The 18,211-nt window shown below is 51.5% G+C and overlaps 1 protein-coding gene across 1 annotated transcript in view; it reads left to right on the forward strand.

The window, feature by feature from the left end:
• The window catches only part of ADAM12 (ADAM metallopeptidase domain 12), a gene marked incomplete at both ends in the record, with an annotated part of 118,630 nt that extends 109,645 nt beyond the window's left edge, over positions 1-8,985 (forward strand). The window contains one exon of the mRNA XM_084244528.1: positions 8,845-8,985. Coding sequence (XP_084100654.1) covers positions 8,845-8,985 — 141 coding nt within the window. The remainder of the gene's footprint in view (positions 1-8,844) is intronic.
• Positions 8,986-18,211: the final 9,226 nt, after the last annotated feature.

The raw sequence follows: 18,211 nt of genomic DNA on the forward strand, positions 1-18,211 counted from the left end.
AGCACTTGTTGTTGGGGGGCCTTTTTAGCATGTGCCATTCTAACAGGTGTGAGATGGGATCTCATTGTGGCTTTGACCTGTATCTCTCTTATTAAAAGCAATGTTGAACATTCACAAGGCTTATATCTATTAGCCTTCTGCATCTCCTCTTTGGAGACCTGTCTGTTCAGATCTGCGGCCCACTTATTAATTGGAATGTTTGGATTTTTTAATTGAATTATATGTTTCTTAGATACTTGGCTAGTGACCCCTGGTTGGTTGTGTAATGTGTAAATATTTTCTCCCATTCAGTTGGGTGTCTTTTGAATCTACTTATATTTTCTTGTGCAATGTAAAAACTATTTGAGGTAATCTCAATTATTTGTTTTTGCTTTTATATATTTTATTATTGCTTTTGAGTCAAATCTCCAAAAACATCTTTCTCATTGATGTCCTGAAACAGAGGACCAATATTTTCTTCTATACATTTTATTCTGGTGGGTCTTACATCTAAATCTTTCATCCATTTGGAATTTATTTCTGTGCATGGAGTTAGAGAGTGATCCACCTTCATTCTTATATGTGGCTGTCCAGTTTTCCCATCTCCATTTGCTAAAGAGATGCTCTTTTCCCACTGTGTATTTATGGCTGCGGTATCATAAATTAAGTATTGATACGTGTGTGGATTTATTTCTGGGCTTTCAATTTTGTTCCATTGATGCATGTGTCTGTTTTTAAGTCAAGCCCATATTGTTTTAATTGCTGTTGCTTTATAATGTAGCTTAAAGTCAATTAACAGGAGGCCTCCATTTCTCTTTTTGTTTTTAGGATTGCTTTTACAGTTCCAAATAAATTTCAGTAATTTTTCCTCAACTTATTTAAAGAATATTGTTGGTATTTTGATGGGGGTTGCATTAAATTTATATATTGCTTTAGGCAAAAGTCATCTTGATGATAGATTCTCCCCCAACGTGTGAAATGTCCTTCTACCTCATGTCAGGATATAAATCCTTTAACAATGTCTTGGAGTTTTCCTTGCTGCCTTGGTAGGTTAGGTTAGGTTAGGTTAATTCTGTAATTTGATTCTTTCTGAATCATTCATTGTTTGTATATGGAAATGCAATGGACTTTTGTATGCTGATTTCGTAACCTGCCACTTCACTGCATCTGTGAAGTGTTTTCTCTATATAACATCACCCGCCAGCTGTAAAGAGTGATAGTTTCACTTCTTTTCCAACTTGGATTCCTTATTTTTTTCCCTGTTTTTGATTGTGCAGCTAAGACCTCTAACACTAAATTAAACAGAAGTGGTGGTAGTGGACAGCCTCGTTCCTGATTATAAAGAGAAAGCTTTCAATATTAGATTGTACTGGCTGGTGGTTTGAAAGATGTGGCCTTCATTAGAGAGAGTAGGGGGCCTGCTGTTCCCATCTTGTTCAGTTTTCTTCATAAATGGGTGCGGAATCTTACCACATGCTTTCTCAGCATCCACTGATACTATCATCTTTATCTTACCTTTGTTGGCATGATATGTTACACTGATTTACATATATTAAATCTGTCCATTACATATGTCCTTGGGATAATCTTGCTTGATGTGTAATCTTTGTGGTATATTGTTGGATTGGGGTCGCCGGCACTGTGCTGAGGATTCCTGCGCCGTGTCCATCAGGGAATACTGCTCTATGATTTTCTTGTGTTGTCATTATCTGGTTTTTGCATTATGGTGATGTCATCATAAAATGCACAGGAAGCATTCCTTCTTGGAATTCGAGAAATAATTTAACAGGCATACTTTTTTAAAAAAGATTTATTTTTATATATGCATACAAGAGCTGGGGTACAGGCCAGAGGTGAGGGATAGGGAGAGGATTCACCAGAGACAGAGCAGGGAGCTGAACAGTCAGACTGATGAAATCCACCGCTGAGGGGAGCAGCGGGAGACAGGAGAGGTCTGCTGTGCCATGTGGGTCAGCTCCCTGGCCGGGGATCGAACTCAGGCCGTAGTGGCAGCTGAGAGCCCTTGTAGTGCTGAGACTTCTACCCTGCGCCACCACGGAGGCCCAATAGGCATACTTTCTTTTTTAACAATTTGATAGAATTTGTAAAGCCACCTGACTCTGGGCATTTGTTTGGGAGAAGTTTCACCTTTTCCCTCTCTACATGCTGGTTCCCTTACAACATCCTCAAACCTGTGAAACAAATGTGCTAATTTCCTGTGAGTCCCGAGTTGGTTGGAAAAGCTCCAAATGAGCAGGGGCGGACAAGTTCCTGCAGTCGGGCCTGAGACGCTCAGAGAGGTTGTGCCCAGGGTGGGGTGGGGTGGGGTGGGGTGGGCAGCCTGGACGGAGACAACACCGGATCCTGAGAGGGATTGGGGCGCGCAGGGTGTGTCCTACACTCTTGCAAGCGTCTCAAGTTACTGAGGTCAGTCAGCGTGACCCAGGAGAGGCCGGGAACACAAGGACACGAGGCGCTACTCCTACCTGTCCGGGGGTGCCTCACTCCTGAAGGAGAGGAGGAAAGGAGGGGGATGAACCCCCTCGGGGTTCGGTCAGCTGCCTCGGACACATCCCCTGGGATATTTGCGCAGTCTGTTCCGATTAATTGACTCAATTCATTTAAAGTTGAAATAAAAACATGTTCGAAGTCACATCTAAGAAGTAGATCGCTCACAGAGGGTCCTGTCTGGAGAAGGCTGCTCGGCAGATCAAAGTGCAGTTTCCCGCTGTCAAGCCCCCGGGCTCCCTGCGTCTAAGGGGGCCGTGCGGCCCTGCTCACTGCGGCAGCAGAGTGAGGAGCCATCAAGGTGCCGCGCGGCACTTGTCTGGATTTAAGGCTCGTCTGTGAGCTGGCGTTTGACCTGTGCTGACGTGTGCTCAGTCCACGTCGGGGTATTTGTGAGTGTGGGTTTTTCAGCTCTTGGTTTCCTGAAGTTCAGCAGCAGTTTCCCTCCACGCCGTCTTGCCAGGGAATTGTCAGGCTGGACCCACCGGCTGAGAGTGTTTTTCCAGCTCTGTTGGTTTCTTCGGTAGAATGATAGGAGGCCCAAAAGGACAACTGAACCCATCTCTTAGGCTGACTTTTGCTGAATAAAGTCCTCTCCTGAAAAAGACAATAGGCCCCTGAGAATATTTGCCAACCCAGTGTTCCGGCACCAACTGTGAACAGCCATTGAAGCCAAGTGATGAATGTTTCTGCTTATGTGGCTGTGGTGTTTGTTTTTGGTACAAGGAGCTTCTAGGTGTGTTTTGAGTGGTTGTAAAATTCAAACTTGGTGAGCACCCCCTGTTTGGCTGGTCCTGCTGCCCTAAGCTGCTTGCAGGAGCAGAGGCGCCTGGGAGGTGGGTGCTGCTGTGTCAAGGCACAGAAAGACCTTGTCTAGTGAGGTAGCCAGAGGTGGGGGCGGGGGGCGGGGTGGAGAAAACTGCACAGCATGTTCTAAAACATTCACCCGCCCCCACCCTGGCCAAGTGGCCAGGGAGGCAAAGTGATGGGCAGGGCAGTCCCGTCTGGTCTTTGGCCTGTAACAACAGCCCTGTGGATCTTTTTTCTTGCAACACTGTTAAGCTCCAGTCATTCTTGTCTCAACTGGTCTCCCTTGGACTCAGCTGCTGCTAAGAGGTACCGAGCAGGAGAGTTACATCTCAGACCCTGGAGAAGGTTCTATGAATTTTCTGAGCGGTGGCACCTTCTGTAGGCGGGGCGTTCCTCCTAGTCGGAACCTTGCCTGTGTCTGGAGAACACACAAGACACGGTTTTAAAAACAAGACCAACTGGGCAAACTTGTGGTCTCTGCAGGCTGAGCAGGACGGCAGGGGAGCATCGGACACATACAGGGGTTTCAAATTCAAGGTCTAGACTCCCCCCCCCGCCTCCTCCCGCCCACCCTCTCCCCCAGACACACACACACACCTGGTGAGGTTCAGTGGGCTCAGCAGTTACTGGGAAGCAACATGCTTTGTTGGGTTCAAAACCAGCCCATTTCTACCAGGACTCTAGCATGATCAGTGCAGGCCCTTGCTCTGTGGGGGGAGCCCAGACGCGTGGACCCCTTCTGCAGGCTGGACTGCAGCCGTCGGCGCTGAACGCTGAGGACCTGCGTTCCGTGGCCGCGAGGGTGTCCGACGTTCAAACCAGCACCCGGGGCCTGGAGAGCCGACCTCCTCGCCCCTGCTCGTCGGAGATGCCAATATGTGAGGCCAAGAGAAATTCTGATGGGAAATGACTCCCAGAGAAGCCAGAGAAAACCCTAGATGACTGCGCTTTAGAAAACGCCCCCCCTCACAAGGCTTCCCTGAGGAAGGGGCTGGGCGGGACCCCCTGGGCCTGCCTGTGGGATGCCACCACCTGCTGGGGTGCTCCCCAGCCCACCTCCCCCAGGCTCCCCGCATCCTGCTGCCTCAGGGGAGCCCCCTCACGCCTGGCCACCCCAGGCTCCACACAGGCCCCTCCCCGACAGGCGGGCATGGAGGAAATACGAGGATCTGACAGGATCCTGCGTTGTGGACAGAGCCGGCCTGTCACAGTATCGAGTGTTCCTCCGCGGCCGTCACACTCCATGAGTCATGGATTAATAAAAATTCAAGTCCTTTCCTTCTATAAATCTAAAAACATAGCTGCTAAGGTCCTGGCCCCCTGGTCACCTCTCCCTGCCACCTGCTGGTGCTTCCAGAAACTTGAGCTCAGCTGTGGTTCCACGCCGCGCGTGGGTTATTCCCGTGACAGGCCCGTCTGAGGACGCCGGAGGCGTCTGTGCCATGTGGGAGCACCTCTCCTCCGGGAGCACACTCGGAACACAGGGCAGGAGGCCCATTCCAGGGGCCACAATGGCCAAAGGGGTCTTTGCTCCCCACTCATTTCTGCGCCTGTGAGCACAGATTATATGTGAGAAAACCAGAAGCCCGGGTTTTACGTTTCCACTCTCCCTTTTGTAATAATTATGCACATTATGAAAAATTCCAACAATTAGCCGCCCTCCCACCTCTGCCACCAGGCTGCCTTCCCAGGTGGGATCCTCGGGACGAGGCGTTTGTAGATCACGACGTGGAGCACAGTGGATGGCTCAGTCCCCCCTGCAGAGAGAGGTTCTAAGATTTGGAGAGAAAAGCGCGGAGCCACCTCTCTTTGGAGCAAAGCTTCTGCCTTCTTTGGGCAAAGACTCGAGGGGGCGGCGAGGTCCTGTGGGATTTCCCTTCTTAATTTGAGGAATCATCCAGACCCCTTCCCATGATTCACGTTCTGATCCACAGGGACCCAGGCCCCTTCTCTCCCGGTCTCGCTGGGGCGAGGGGATCGCCCATTGTTTTGCTTCGTTTTTCCAAGCGGGCGAGGCCGGCCATCTCGCCCGTCCCGCGCCGGCATCTGTGCGTCTGCTGTGGAGAAGCGTCTATTCCGAGCCTCTGCCCATCTTTTAATTGGGTATTTCTCAGGTCACTTGTGTGAGGTGTGCAGCTCTCTCGTCCATGGGCCGTCTGCCCATTTGATCCTTTCTTCGGCTGTGCGGAATTCGTTGGGTTTGGTGTCATCCCTGGTGCCTGTCCTTGCTCGGGGCCCTTGCCGGGGGCCGAGTCCCCAAACAGCTCTCGTCTCTCAGGTCAGTGTCAGGAGCGTGACCGGGGTTTGCTCCTGTGGGCCTCATAGTCTCAGGCCCGACCCCCGAGGTCTCTGCCTCCTCCTCATTCGGCCTTGGGCTGTTATCTGCTCGTCACACTCATAATCCTTTGTATTTCTGCAGTGTCTGCTGTGACATCGCCTTTCATTTAGCATTTTATTCACCTGTTTTCTCCTTTTGCGTCTGATTAGAGATTTGTCTTGGTTTCATTGATCTTTGGGGCTGGCTTTTTGATCTCTATCTGATTTCTGTTCTAACTTTGACTGTTTCCTGCCTTCTCGTGGCTGCCGGAATTGCTTCTCTAGTTTGTTGGGGGGCAAGTTCAGAGGCTTGGCCATGCTGCTGCTTGGTCGCTGGGGTGGGCCTGCTTGCTATAAAATTTCCAACCTATGAGACAGCGTAGGTTCTGGTAAGCAGTGTCTTCATTTGCATTTGTCTTTAAGAATCTTTTATTGCACCTTCGATTTTCTCGTTGACCCGTTAAGCGGCCGCGGGGTGGCGGGTGGGGTGGAGGAGGGGAGCATGGCTGGAGAGCAGCCTCTTACCTGCACCCCGTGAGCTCTGCTGCGTCTCTTGTGACAGCGCCAGCATCTTGCACCGGCTCCCTGGGGAAGAGGGTGCGTCTGCTCTTATCTGGCAGAGGAGCTGAGAATTCTTCCTGATGGCCAAGACAAAGGGCTGTCTTTGGATTAAGAAATTTCAAATATGTGGCTATTGTTAGTAGGACATGAGCAGAAGAAATGAGAAATGGGACCGTTTTATAGCATTGCTTGTTTTTTTCCCACCACGATCTAGAATTTGAAAAGGGAAAGAAACGAGGGTCTGAATCCTCACTCCCCTGTTTAAAAGGAAAGCGGGTCTGAAGGACGGCGTACCGAGCCACCCGCCTCCACTCGGACGACACCTGGTGGCCAGGCCCGACCGGCCTGCTCGGGAGTAGCCCAGATTCGGTTTGGCCAAGGCAGCAAGAGAAGCTCATGGGAGTGTGAAAATGTCACCCCTTCCCCCCAGACCACAGCACACGTAGCTGGTGTCTCTTCCCGAGCGTCCTCTGAGCCCCACCGTTCGCCCCGTACCTGGAGACTGAGGGATCAGGACGCATCACCTGGACTCACTCGCTGCCTCCACGGCCTCCTGGGCCCAGCTGGGCCTGGTGGGAAGCCGGCGTGGGGCCGAGGCAGACCGGCGAGTGGCATCTGTCCACGCCACCATCAGAACCATGTCGTAGGCAAAAGGGAGTCAGGGTGTTGCCTCAGCTAGTCCCCAGGTTTGAAGTCAGAATTTCCATCAGCATTTCAACTTTGGGAGCCTATTATCACCACGTGACCACATCATTTATCCTCTCCGGGACACGGCCGAGGGGGATGAATAATTAAACATTGCCATAAACGTAACTTGGGAATGTCCCAGGCAAACCTGAATGAATGGCCAGGCCAATTACCTCCCGAGTGTCCACAGTAAATCCAAATACATTGTGACACACGGTGACATATACCTCGCTTTTTCTAGGGCATTACAATAAAAACTGGACGTTATCTTTATTGCCAGGACTAGATACTTATTCATATTTAGCAACAAGACTAGAATCATCTAGTAGTAAATGATTTAATCCTCATAGTTTTTCAATTTTATGGCGGGTGTCTTCACTCTTACATTACCCTCTAACATCCTGCTCACGGTTTTCTGCCGCCCTGTGAGACGTGGAGCCTGATGTACAGCCAGAGCATGGGAGAGGACCCCTGGCTCCTGGCAGCGTTGTGGTGTTCTGGCTGGCAAAGTCCATGGGCAGCAATCGCTGACCGTGTTCGAAGAGCTTTGCTCGGGTAAAGGACTTACAGGTGATCTCACCTGCCTGGGAGCCCAGAGGAAGGTGCCTCAGGTGTGCGCATGGGCCTGTGGGCGGGAGCCTGAGCTGAGGCTCCCGTGGGCTGAGGCTCCGGCCCTGCTGCCAGACCAGGGGCCTGCGAGGTCGAGGTCGCAGCTGCTGGTGCCATCCAGCGAGCAGGGCCAGAACCACCACCTTTCAGTGGGACCTGCTCAGCGGCTCCTTCCTGCCCCGCTGGCCTCGCCTCCCAGCCCGGTTCCCACGCAGCTGTGGTTCTCACAGTCCCGGGCAGCAACTTTGGGCCGTTGGACAGTGGCGTCCTCTCAGCCCAGCTCTGATGGCTGCGGATATGCCTTTTCAGGGGGCTGAGGACTGTGAGATGCTGGACTCACATGTTAGGGTCCCCCCACGTGTTCCCGAATCCCAGGTGGTGAACAGAATCCTTACTTTCTGGAGTGACTTGTCCCCACTCACCCCCCCTAGGACAGGCTCCAGCCTGCGTCCGTGCATTTGTGAGCCTCCTGAGGGCTGTTCTCCCTGGGGGCACTGGCCACACTCACTGGCCAGCCGGCCAGCCAAGCCCCCCGCTTGGGGGCAGCCGGCCTCAGGGGCCCTGCACATCCATCCTGGTTTTACTGCTCTAGACGCTTCTGCTGTTTCGCTCATGTTTCCATTCAGCATTGTAAACTCTGTGGCTAAGGAAATGCTGATGTTATTAAATGCTGATATCTCTGTTCTGGGAGCTTCCTACGGTTATTTTACTTGGTTTGGCTGCCAGTGCTCTGAGATTGGCCTTGTTTCCGCACACTTGCGGGGGGAAAGCTGGGTCTAGAGAGGTCGCATGACAAGCCCGAGTTCAAAAATGTCGGTCTTCGGCTCAAACCCCAAACAGAGCATCCCCGCTCGCCCGACCGCTGCCCCACCCCCGCCTCCTGAGTCCCCGTGGGGCTCTCCTGCCCCCAGACCGCTGAGTCCTGGCTCTTCCTTCTGGGCATCTCCCAGTGCCTCAGGGCCCTTCAGTGAGCAATCACGGCCCAGGCGGGGGAAGGGACCCCGCAGTGAAGAGCGGAGGACGCCCCTCCTCACCCAGTCACCCCCGGTGAACGCGTCTACCGTAGACGCTGGCAGAGGGGAAGCGATGACTGCATTTCCTCCCCTTCCACCACCTTCTCATCTTCAGCCTCTCTGAGCTGAAAGACCCTCAAGGCAGAGCCGGGCTGGCTTTCTGGGCGGGCACCCCTAGGCCGCTCCAGATGATTGTGGCGAGATTACCAAAGGTGGCCCCAGCTCCCCCCAGACTCAGAATGTCAGCTCCAGGAGGGAGGCCATGTCCCCTGGGCAGAGAACTCGGGGCTCATGGGGTCACTGGGTGTGGGCCCCGTTCGCCAAGACGGGGAATGACGCCTAGTCTTGTGGGTTTTTGCAGGGAACTCGTAAGCCAAACCCTCCTCAGAAGCCTCTGCCTGCAGACCCTTTGAGCAAGACGGCCCGGCCGGCCAGCACCGCAGCCAGGACCCTGGGCCGGCCCGAGTCCAGCCTCCGCCTGGCGCCCAGCAGGTTGGTCTGACGCGGCCTCGTCTGTCCCTCCTCCCCTGAACTGTCCCGGGCCAGTCTCGCTGAGCCAGGCTTTTGAGACCAGTCCGGGGTTTTGGCAGCGGGGAGGGGAGGTGGGTAGTGGGCTAGGCCGTGACCCCACACCTGGGAACCACCTGGGAGGAGAGGGCAGGTGTGGGGATAACCAGGTGTCACCACAGAGCTCTTCGCCACGGCCCCACCGTCCCCAACAGATCCGGCAGACCTGGGTGGGGGTGTGGGGAAGGCTGGGCCTGTGGCTCCAGAAACCTCCCTCTGATCTCTGACGCTGCCCGGCCCCTGGGCCCCGAGACGTGAGGTGAGGCCGGGGGGCAGTGGAGGAGACTAGAGGAGGAGGATGAGAGTCAGTGGCCAGGCAGAGGGAGCCCCAGGCACCCCGACCTTTGCTTAAAAGGCGATTCTTGTCGCCGGGGAAGGCCTCTCCAGCCGGGTCACCTCTGCACCCTCCCATGGAAGAGGCGGCAGGCGGAGCCCTACACCCTGACTTCTGCAGACTTGCATGCCAAGAGCTGGGCGAGAGCCCGCTCACAGGGGCTTGCGGGGGTGGCTGCGCGCCCAGGAACCTCACCGGCGAGGGGGTAAGACCTACCTACTGTTCGAAGGAATAAAAACTTGCAATCAGGTCGGCTCAGTTGAAAACAAAGGTAAATGCTCCAGACTGCTCAGTCCCGGGTGTGAGCACAGTTGCACTACTGGCCACACTCCTGGCGCTCACACCTCTGTCATTTCTGCTGGGATCTTGGTGGCCACGGACCAGTTACACCGTGGGAGTCTGCAAAGGCTACCACTGCCCCCTCTTCTCCCCCGCCGGGGGCTAAACCTGTAGCCAGTGCTTCCCGCGGCAGGAGGCTGGCTCCTTAAGCTCATCAGAGGCAAAGGGGTGGCGAGAGCCAGCCCCTGGGTCACTAACTCAGCTTCTGCAGAGGGGGCCACACACCTGTGATCTCATCACAACTCTAGGGGGAAATGTTCAGTCTGTGAAACTGGGGCCCAAGAAGTCTCAGAGATAAAGCCGGCCAAAGGGTCGGATAATGGTTTCATTTCCCAGCTGCGTAAATAGGGGAAAAGCAGCACCACACCCTAACTGTCTCGAGGTGGTGTGTGCACTGGTCTGGAAGTTTCCCTCGCGGAGCAAACAAGAGCCACTCCTGCACAGAGTGTGAAGGGGTGTGAGGGGGGAGCCGCTCCTCGGTGCGAGCAGGCGCCCGTCTCACCTCTGGTAGCTGCTTCCACAGGTGCCAGCCGACATGGGTCTTGTCCCGCGAGGGAAGGGTGACTCTGCGTGTTCATTTTTGAGGGATCCCGCATGGCGGCTTTGCTCCCCAGAACCGCACAGTCACACAGTGCAGGCGCCTTGTGACATGTGAGATAAGCTGTGAGGGCAGGAAAACACTGGATTTTAGACACAGCACCCAGGAAATGTCAGTGACCCCATTCGTAACTCAGTGGGGCGCATGCTGACATGCAAGCACTCCGGAGGGACAGGGTTAAATAACAGTAGCGGAATGCATGGCATCCCTGTTTTACTTTTTTCATGACTGGAAACTCAATTACCTCTGTGGTGGGCGAGGGGTAGCTCTGAGAAGGGCTCCCCTTGGGGTCCTCTGCCAGGCCACAGGACATCCTGCCCCCAGGAGCAGGCCCCCATGCGACCTGCAGCTCCAGGCAGGGGGCGGTGGGGTGGGGTTCTGGAAGCACATCAGAGAGCAGGGAGAGCGCCAACCCCTGAGGTCTGCGAGTGCAGGCGTCGCTCTCGGGCCTCTAACGGCTGTTGCGTCTTCCTCTCTCCACGGCCCACACGCAGGCCTGCTCCGAAACACCCGCATCCAGTGCCCAGGTCCGCCCACGCCACCTGCGCGAAATGAGAAGCAGCCGGCGGCTCTGCTCAGCGGTAGAGACACAAGTTTGCACTATCTTCCAACGCCAGTTGGAGTTACTTTTTTGTACCGACTCTTAGAATTTTTTTAATGTTTGAAACACCGTTACTTTGAGAACTCGGAGCTCCTGCCGCCCGGCGCTGCGCTGCGGCTCTGTCCACGTGCTCAGGTACTTGTAAATTACTAATTTATGCAGGATGCTCGCGGGGCGCGGGGCGCTGTCCTGGGCATCTTCACCATCACTGAGTTTTCCACGGAAGGAAGGCTTATTTAGTGAACTTGTTTAATGAACTTGAAATGTGCTTTATGGGATTCTGGACGGGATGTTTACGTTCTGATCGAGGCTTTATTTAACCCACGGCTGTGGTTCTGGTGTCAGACACAGCTCAAGACACCCAGGTAGAGCCTTAAGTGATGGTCTGGAACTCCTCACCTCACACCAGAGCCAGGGGCTTCAGGGTCAGGCTGTGCTTGGCTTTCAGGGAGACCCACGGCCGACAGGCAAGCCCACCTGCTATGCCTTGAAGCTCCAAGGTCACAGGGAAGGTCTGGTTTCCAGCCAGGAAGTCCCGGAGAGGACCTGGGTTGTATCAAGGAATTTCCAGGCAGAAACTTGACCTTGAGCTCACTGACCCTGAGCACATTTGGGGAGCAGGCAAAAAGGGGCTTTACAGAAACACCCAGAACTTCTTTTCCCAGCTGCCCTTTATGGAGGGGCACGCTGGTGCGGGCACACCACTTAGAATGGGCAAGGCGGGGTCTCTCCAGGAAGGCCACTGCCCCGAGCTGTTCAGAGCCAAGGAAATCACCCCTCATCTCCACAGCTTAATCCAATGATTGTGTATTAGGTTGCCCATGGGATGTGACCAAGTCACCAGATGCAGAGAATTGGCTCCATAGATAAACCCCTCTCACTGCAAGGGCAGCTCAGGAAACATCAAGCCGTCCCCTTGCTCGCCGGCCCTGGCTCGGCCTGCAGTGCTTGTGAGTGCAGGCTGGACAAGGAGCAGAAGGTGCTAGTAAGTTCTCTTCCCAGCTTCACCGCAAGAAGCTTTAAAAGGTGTTTTAGCATCAAGTCCCTCACCATCTAGTCCTTAAACTTGTGTGGCCTGCCTGTTGGGCCCCCGCCGGAATGTGATAAGGAAGTCAGTTTCCTGATCCTCGAGCTGCAGGCTCGGCAGTGCCTTCAACCTCTTTCTCTTCCACTGTCTGGCTGGGGAGCTGTTTTCACAAGATCTCGAAGATGCCCGCATTTAATGGCAAGAATATTCTAAAAATAGACAAGGTAAAATGCCACAGAGCATTGCTTCTAGTGGGGTCATCCGTGACTAGTTTTCACCTCAAAAGGCAACTCCATAATTCAGCCAGGGTGTTTTAGGGCAAAGATTTCATTGGGGTTTATTTCAGTGGTTTGCCTATGCCTTGGAGCAGAGCGAAAACATACCAGGAATCTCAGCTTGCCTTCCAGAAAATAAGACTGCAGTTGACTCCCCACCGTATCTAGGCAACAGAGGACTCCCGGTTGTGGCCCATCCACATCACACACACAGACAGAGGGGAACCCGCGTAAACACGTTCCATGTCTCAGAGCCCGCATCGGCTTGTTAGGCAGCTAGTCACGTCTCAAAGATGTAAGCCAGGCTGGAAAGCATTACCGCTGCCGAGTGCATGCAGAAAGACCGTCACGGAGATCACGTGGGATCATCGTATTGGGGCCAAAACACATGCTATTGAAAAAAGTTTACAGAATTTTTTATGGTGCATTAAGTGGGTATTGTCTTGCTAGATGCCAAATGCTCAGATCTGGCATTTTAGCCCTCCCCCTACGGTAAGAAGATGTGAACAGAGTTCTTTGGGGTCTGTCTGTAGAATGGGAACACTAGCTCTCTCAGAGGCCCGGGAAGAGTACGGTGTTATGGAGGTTAACACTGGGATCGCATGTCACCAGTGGCCACTGAGGGTTTGCGGCTGATGACACCTTCTTATCCCTGCAGGACTCACTGCTTTTATAGAGCCAGGCAATTTCTTTCTAGATAAGAGCATATTTAAACCTAATATTCCCTCATGCTACACGGAGAGTATTATCAAAGGAGCAATACTTCCAAGATGTAATATTTACGAAATGAAGCATATTCTGCAATAACTTCCATTTCAACATAACTTAGGAAAGGAATCAGTAGCCAGATTTTTCTGTGGGGAGGTGTTACCCCATTTTTATAGCTTCATAGATGATGGAAACAAAGGTCAATACTTATATTTCAAAGACGGTCTATTTTTAATACTTTTTTAAAACTGTAGAGACATGAAAACACGAGCTGACCTGAGCTCTTCAGGCCTCACTCACCGGGAAAGCCACAGGCCGGCCCGGGGCCTCTTCTTTTTTGGTCTCATTGTAGCTTGCAGGTGTTGAGCTCACTTTCCTGGGAAGTAAGACGCCTCATCCTCCAGGAATTCTATGTACAAGTTTATCTCCTGAAATGTTTGATAATAGCTTGTTTCCCTAACACATGGGATCAGACGTGTAGCAGCGAGAGAAACAGGCTAACATTGTCCATCTCTCAACGTGCTCGCGGACCGCCCATCCCAGCCAGCTGCCCCGGCTAGCCGTGTGGGGGGACAACACAAAAACCACAAAAGCAACAAATTCGCTGGCATGAGAGTAAATGCTGCTGGCGAGCCTCAGAAGCGACGTTTTACGCCTCCCGGACTTTATCAGGAATTCTCAGGCCCACGGAACCACAGGCCACGGTTGTCTGGCAAATTGATCATGGATGTGGCCCTCTAAGGAAAACTGCTAGAACTCTGATCTGTTCTTAGGAGCCTGTGACCTTCCCATGGTGCTAAAAAGAGCCTGGTGCGGGCAGCCAGCAGGCCCAGCACCCCCCATGTTTACTACGCACGCTGAGCCAACAAGACCCACACCACACGGCCGCCGTGGACCGGGCTGCACCGTCCGTGGGCCGACCCTCTGCGGGCCTTCCTCCTGGGGTTACGTCCTCGAGGACTCAGCCTGGGGAGGGCATACACTGTGAGTGCTGGAAGGCCCCTTCTTCTTCTCCTGCCACCACAGAGGCCATGCTGGAAGCCTGCTCCCTGGAGGAGCCAGTTACTCCCCAGAACTGAGCAGGCCCAGGTTCATCGGGACACAGGGAGCCCTGGCTAAGTAGATCCGTCTGCTTCCCTGTGTCACTCACGCATGCCCTAGCCCCAGGCCGAACCCACACCGATCTCAGATCTCTGCCTTCCCAGCCAAAGCCGGCATTGCTGCAGCTGCTCCACCCACAGGCAGATGCCCAGCCTTCTCAGGGCTGCAGGGTGGAGCAGCCCAGCAGTCGCAAACCCCTGCAGAGTCACCCACCCACAGGGACCTCCCATCTCAGGAAGGGAAGTTGCCTTAGGACATCAGTTCATTTTGCATCTATAATCATGATTCCCTCCAAAGCTCCTAGTGACAGCTATCTCTTAAACCTTTTTGAAAACTCATCCTGCTTAAAAAACATACTAAGAGATTCACGAGCCCCAGGCTGAGAACCACTTCTGTGCAGTAAGGAATCTCCCAGAAGCCACCCCCCTCCCTGTAGGTGGGGTGTGCAGTGTCCCTACCTTTCATGAAGGAAATCCCCTCTTCACCTTCAGGACAAGGACAGCTCAGAGTCCAGCCACTTAGAGCTTGTTCCTTATGGGAAAGACGAGAAGAAACGCTGTGTGTGAGGTTGTTGTGAGAGCCTGTGATGACTGTTGAGCCAGAAAATTTAACACAAAGTGATTCTCAATGCGATTAGGACCTTTCAGATTGAATTCTCTGTAACCTACCCTGGTTTTCCCCATCATCTTCCAGAAACATCTTGCACGTTCCCTGTGCATCTCCCATAATTGTTTAGTTCTTAATTGTGCACATTTTAATCCAAACAAGATACTAGATATCAGGTGATCATTTTAGTTTTATAAAGAAGTGCCATGACGTTTATGTTCACGGACTGCGAGCAGGTACTTAGGTAGGGAGAGTAAAGGAAACCAGAAAGACAAAAGCCCTCACGAGCGCGAGGCCGGGCCAGGTGCTGAGTTCTCCTTACCTCCCATCAGGTCCGTTGTTGGGGTGTGTGCGTGTGACTCTAATACCTGGCTACGGGCGATTTAGCACAGTACAGTTGTAGCTACTACACCAGTACATTAATTTTATAGTGCTTCATTCATTTATAATGCTTTGGTTTGCTCATTTTTTCCACGTACCTTGTTATGTTACAGTCTGTCACTTTTGTACACGCATTGGGGTTCTTCAGGTAAATGCAACCTGCTATTTCCATGGAAAAATTCATTAAGCATATTATAGCCAATAAATGGTATACAGGTAAAGATGTGTCTCGTTCATTGCTAGGGATGTTACCAATTAAGGGGGAGGACTCCTGCTATAGAAAAATGTGTCCTGGGCCTCATGTAGATGCACATGGAAAAGTCTGGAATAACGGAAGAGCTAAGAAGAATGGTGGGCGGTGGGGGTGGGTTCAGGGGAGGCATCCAGTAACCGGACAAGAAGGGAAGAAGACGATTCTGCACATGCATGGCCGGGGGGAGGGTTGCAGGAGGGGGAGAGGGGGAGAGAGGAACAGTTTTATGGAACAATATGAATACATAACTTATCAGAATAAATTTCAAACTTACCTTGTTTACCAAAAAAAATAAATTTTAAAAGCAAGCAGGTTAAAACATTTATATCGGACTTAACCAGAATGAAAATCTAAGCGTAATTGATATCGAAAATTTTTAAATCGCACCCACTACATACATTAAGAATGAATGCCCTATCAAGTAAGATAGATACACAGAATGGTAACAAGGGGTTTTCTTCTTACCACTCTCCACCAATGACAAAACAAATACATACCAAATAAGTACAAACACCATGAATATTGTTGATCAAATTGATATATAGCAAATGGGACACTCCAGAAATACAGAATGTGCCTTCTTTCAAAGTGCCTCCAGAAAATTATGTTCCCATGTACACATAATATATAACATTTTAATATATAATGTGTAAACATAAAAATATAAATCTAGGTATATATAATTAAAATGAAGCAAACAAATTCCAGATGGCACAAATTCTCAAAAGTATAATGCACTGAAAAGAGCAAAACAATTCTATGGCCCCCCAAAAATGTCGTGGTTCTGGAGTCAAAGACAAATCAGATTATCTAGCAAATAACAAAACATGTGTCATAGCACACGTGATGACACACACCTGTTTCTCATCCCCCTTAACTCTAAGAACTCACCTGGGACACTTGTGAAAATCCATCCCTCCTACCTTCTACTTGATGATCCCAGTTGGGAAGGTTTGAGTTGACACCTACAAGTTTATGTTTTAAAAAGATCCCAATTAAATCTTTTCAATGGGAACATTTAGAAAACCTCCTGTGGGAAATACAAATAAGGCTGTGCTGAGAGGAAAGTTTGTAGCCCTAACGCACATATTAACAAAGATGAAAATCAGTGAATTTACTATCCACCATAAAAACTACATAATACAAAAAACAAACCTGGGGGGAATAGCAGGAATGAATTTGTACAAATAAAAAACTTTTAACCATAAAAAATAGAATAAAACCATGAGCTGCTGCTTTGGGAAAATTGAAACACAAGATAATCCACCATCTGATCTCATTAAGGAAAGCGCATATGAAACGTAAGTACAGGGAGCATGTTGAGCACACAGCATCCTTCTGCCCACTTGCCTGGTAAGGTCATCTCAGGAATACAAGGATAATTCAATATAAGAAAGCTGTACGTCGGCCACCAAACCGATAGGTCATGAGGGAAGGCCATAATCCAATTACCATAGACGCTGAAAGGACATCTGATAACATTCCATATAAACCCTCTCCTGAGACTAAAACTTTGAATAAAACAAGATGCAAACAACAGGAGTTGGAAGATGGTGGCATCATCTGTGAAAAAGTAAATACAGATACATGATCGGGCCTTAGGGGCTGTCACTGTGGCTGTCACACAGCAGTAACAAGCCACTCTTAAGTTTCAGTGGCTTCCAACATTAAAGATCATTTCTTCCTCACATCCTAGACAGCTTTGGCCCTTGTCTCAGGGCCCTGGGCCAGTGGTCACCACTGAGGCAGGGAGACTCTTAAAACCTCTGCTGAGAGGGAGGAGTCATCTCCACTCACGTGCCATTAACCGAAGAGTCCGCTCCCGTGCATGGCCATGGCTTCCGAGGACAGGAGGACGTCTCCAAGTTTGATGTCATCGGGGGTTTGAGCTCAGCCTCTGCAGAGACGGGAGAAATGAAATGAAGGCGGGCGTCAACCTTGATCACAAGTTCAAGTAGAGCTTTAGAACTGTGTGACTGCGATCTGATTTTGAGAGAGATTTATCTATCTAACCTAATCTATCCAATTTAAAGGATCATGCATTTGTTCACAAAGTGAAGCATTAACAAAACAGCTAAGGGACTATGACCCACGAATCCACCTCCTGCAGTAGATTGTCTATCCATTGCATGGGATAAGCTGAGAACAGCCAACACCGACAAAAGTGTGTGCTTTCTCTCTGGGCCTTTCTCCCAAAGCTTCCAGTGGTCTTTCCCCCACGAGAAAACCCCGCTCCAACGCAGACCTTTGCAGGTGCTCTCCTGGGGCCGAGTTACCCAGCTTGTGTCTGGTGGAGACACAACGTACGTGGTCTCCTCGCTCACTCCCTTGCTGGCTTTTCCGTGTTCCTGCTGAATCGGCGTGCCCCACGCTGTGACTAGCCTGTCAGCAGGCCTAGTTGCATTTGTTTCCTTGACTCCGAACCATGCGATCATCAAAACCTTTCTGCTCTCAAGACAACACTCAGTGCACCGCCCTGAGCAATGTCAGCCGGTGGTTCCACTGTCAGGGTACAGAGCTACAGACACCTGCTCAGACCTGTCTGTCCAGGAGAGACTGACCCTCAACCCCCGCATCGAGCAGAAAGGGAGTCCTGAAATACCGATTTTGTGCTTACATAGGAGGCCAACAGTTGAGAAGAAAACATTTCACCTGGCCTCCTGGGCTTTCAGGAGGATGTTCACCCAGGAGGGAGCCCAGCACAGCCTGGAGCAGGGAGGATGGAACTGAGAACACACAAGGGGGACAGCCAGGGGTCGGGGAAGAAGGAAGAGACCTGTGTGCGAGCAGCTCTGGTGCATAAATGTTTCATTTCATGTCTAGCTCAAAAGACACAAGTGTAGGAAAACACGCACGTTCCATGGCCCCAGTGAGGACACGGTGGCACTTAGGTAAAACGATGTATTTCAAAATGGGAGCAGTTGTAGATCTGTAGGTT

This window comes from Talpa europaea (genome assembly GCF_964194135.1).
Source record: "Talpa europaea genome assembly, chromosome: 10".
NCBI classification, from domain to species: Eukaryota; Metazoa; Chordata; class Mammalia; order Eulipotyphla; family Talpidae; genus Talpa; species Talpa europaea.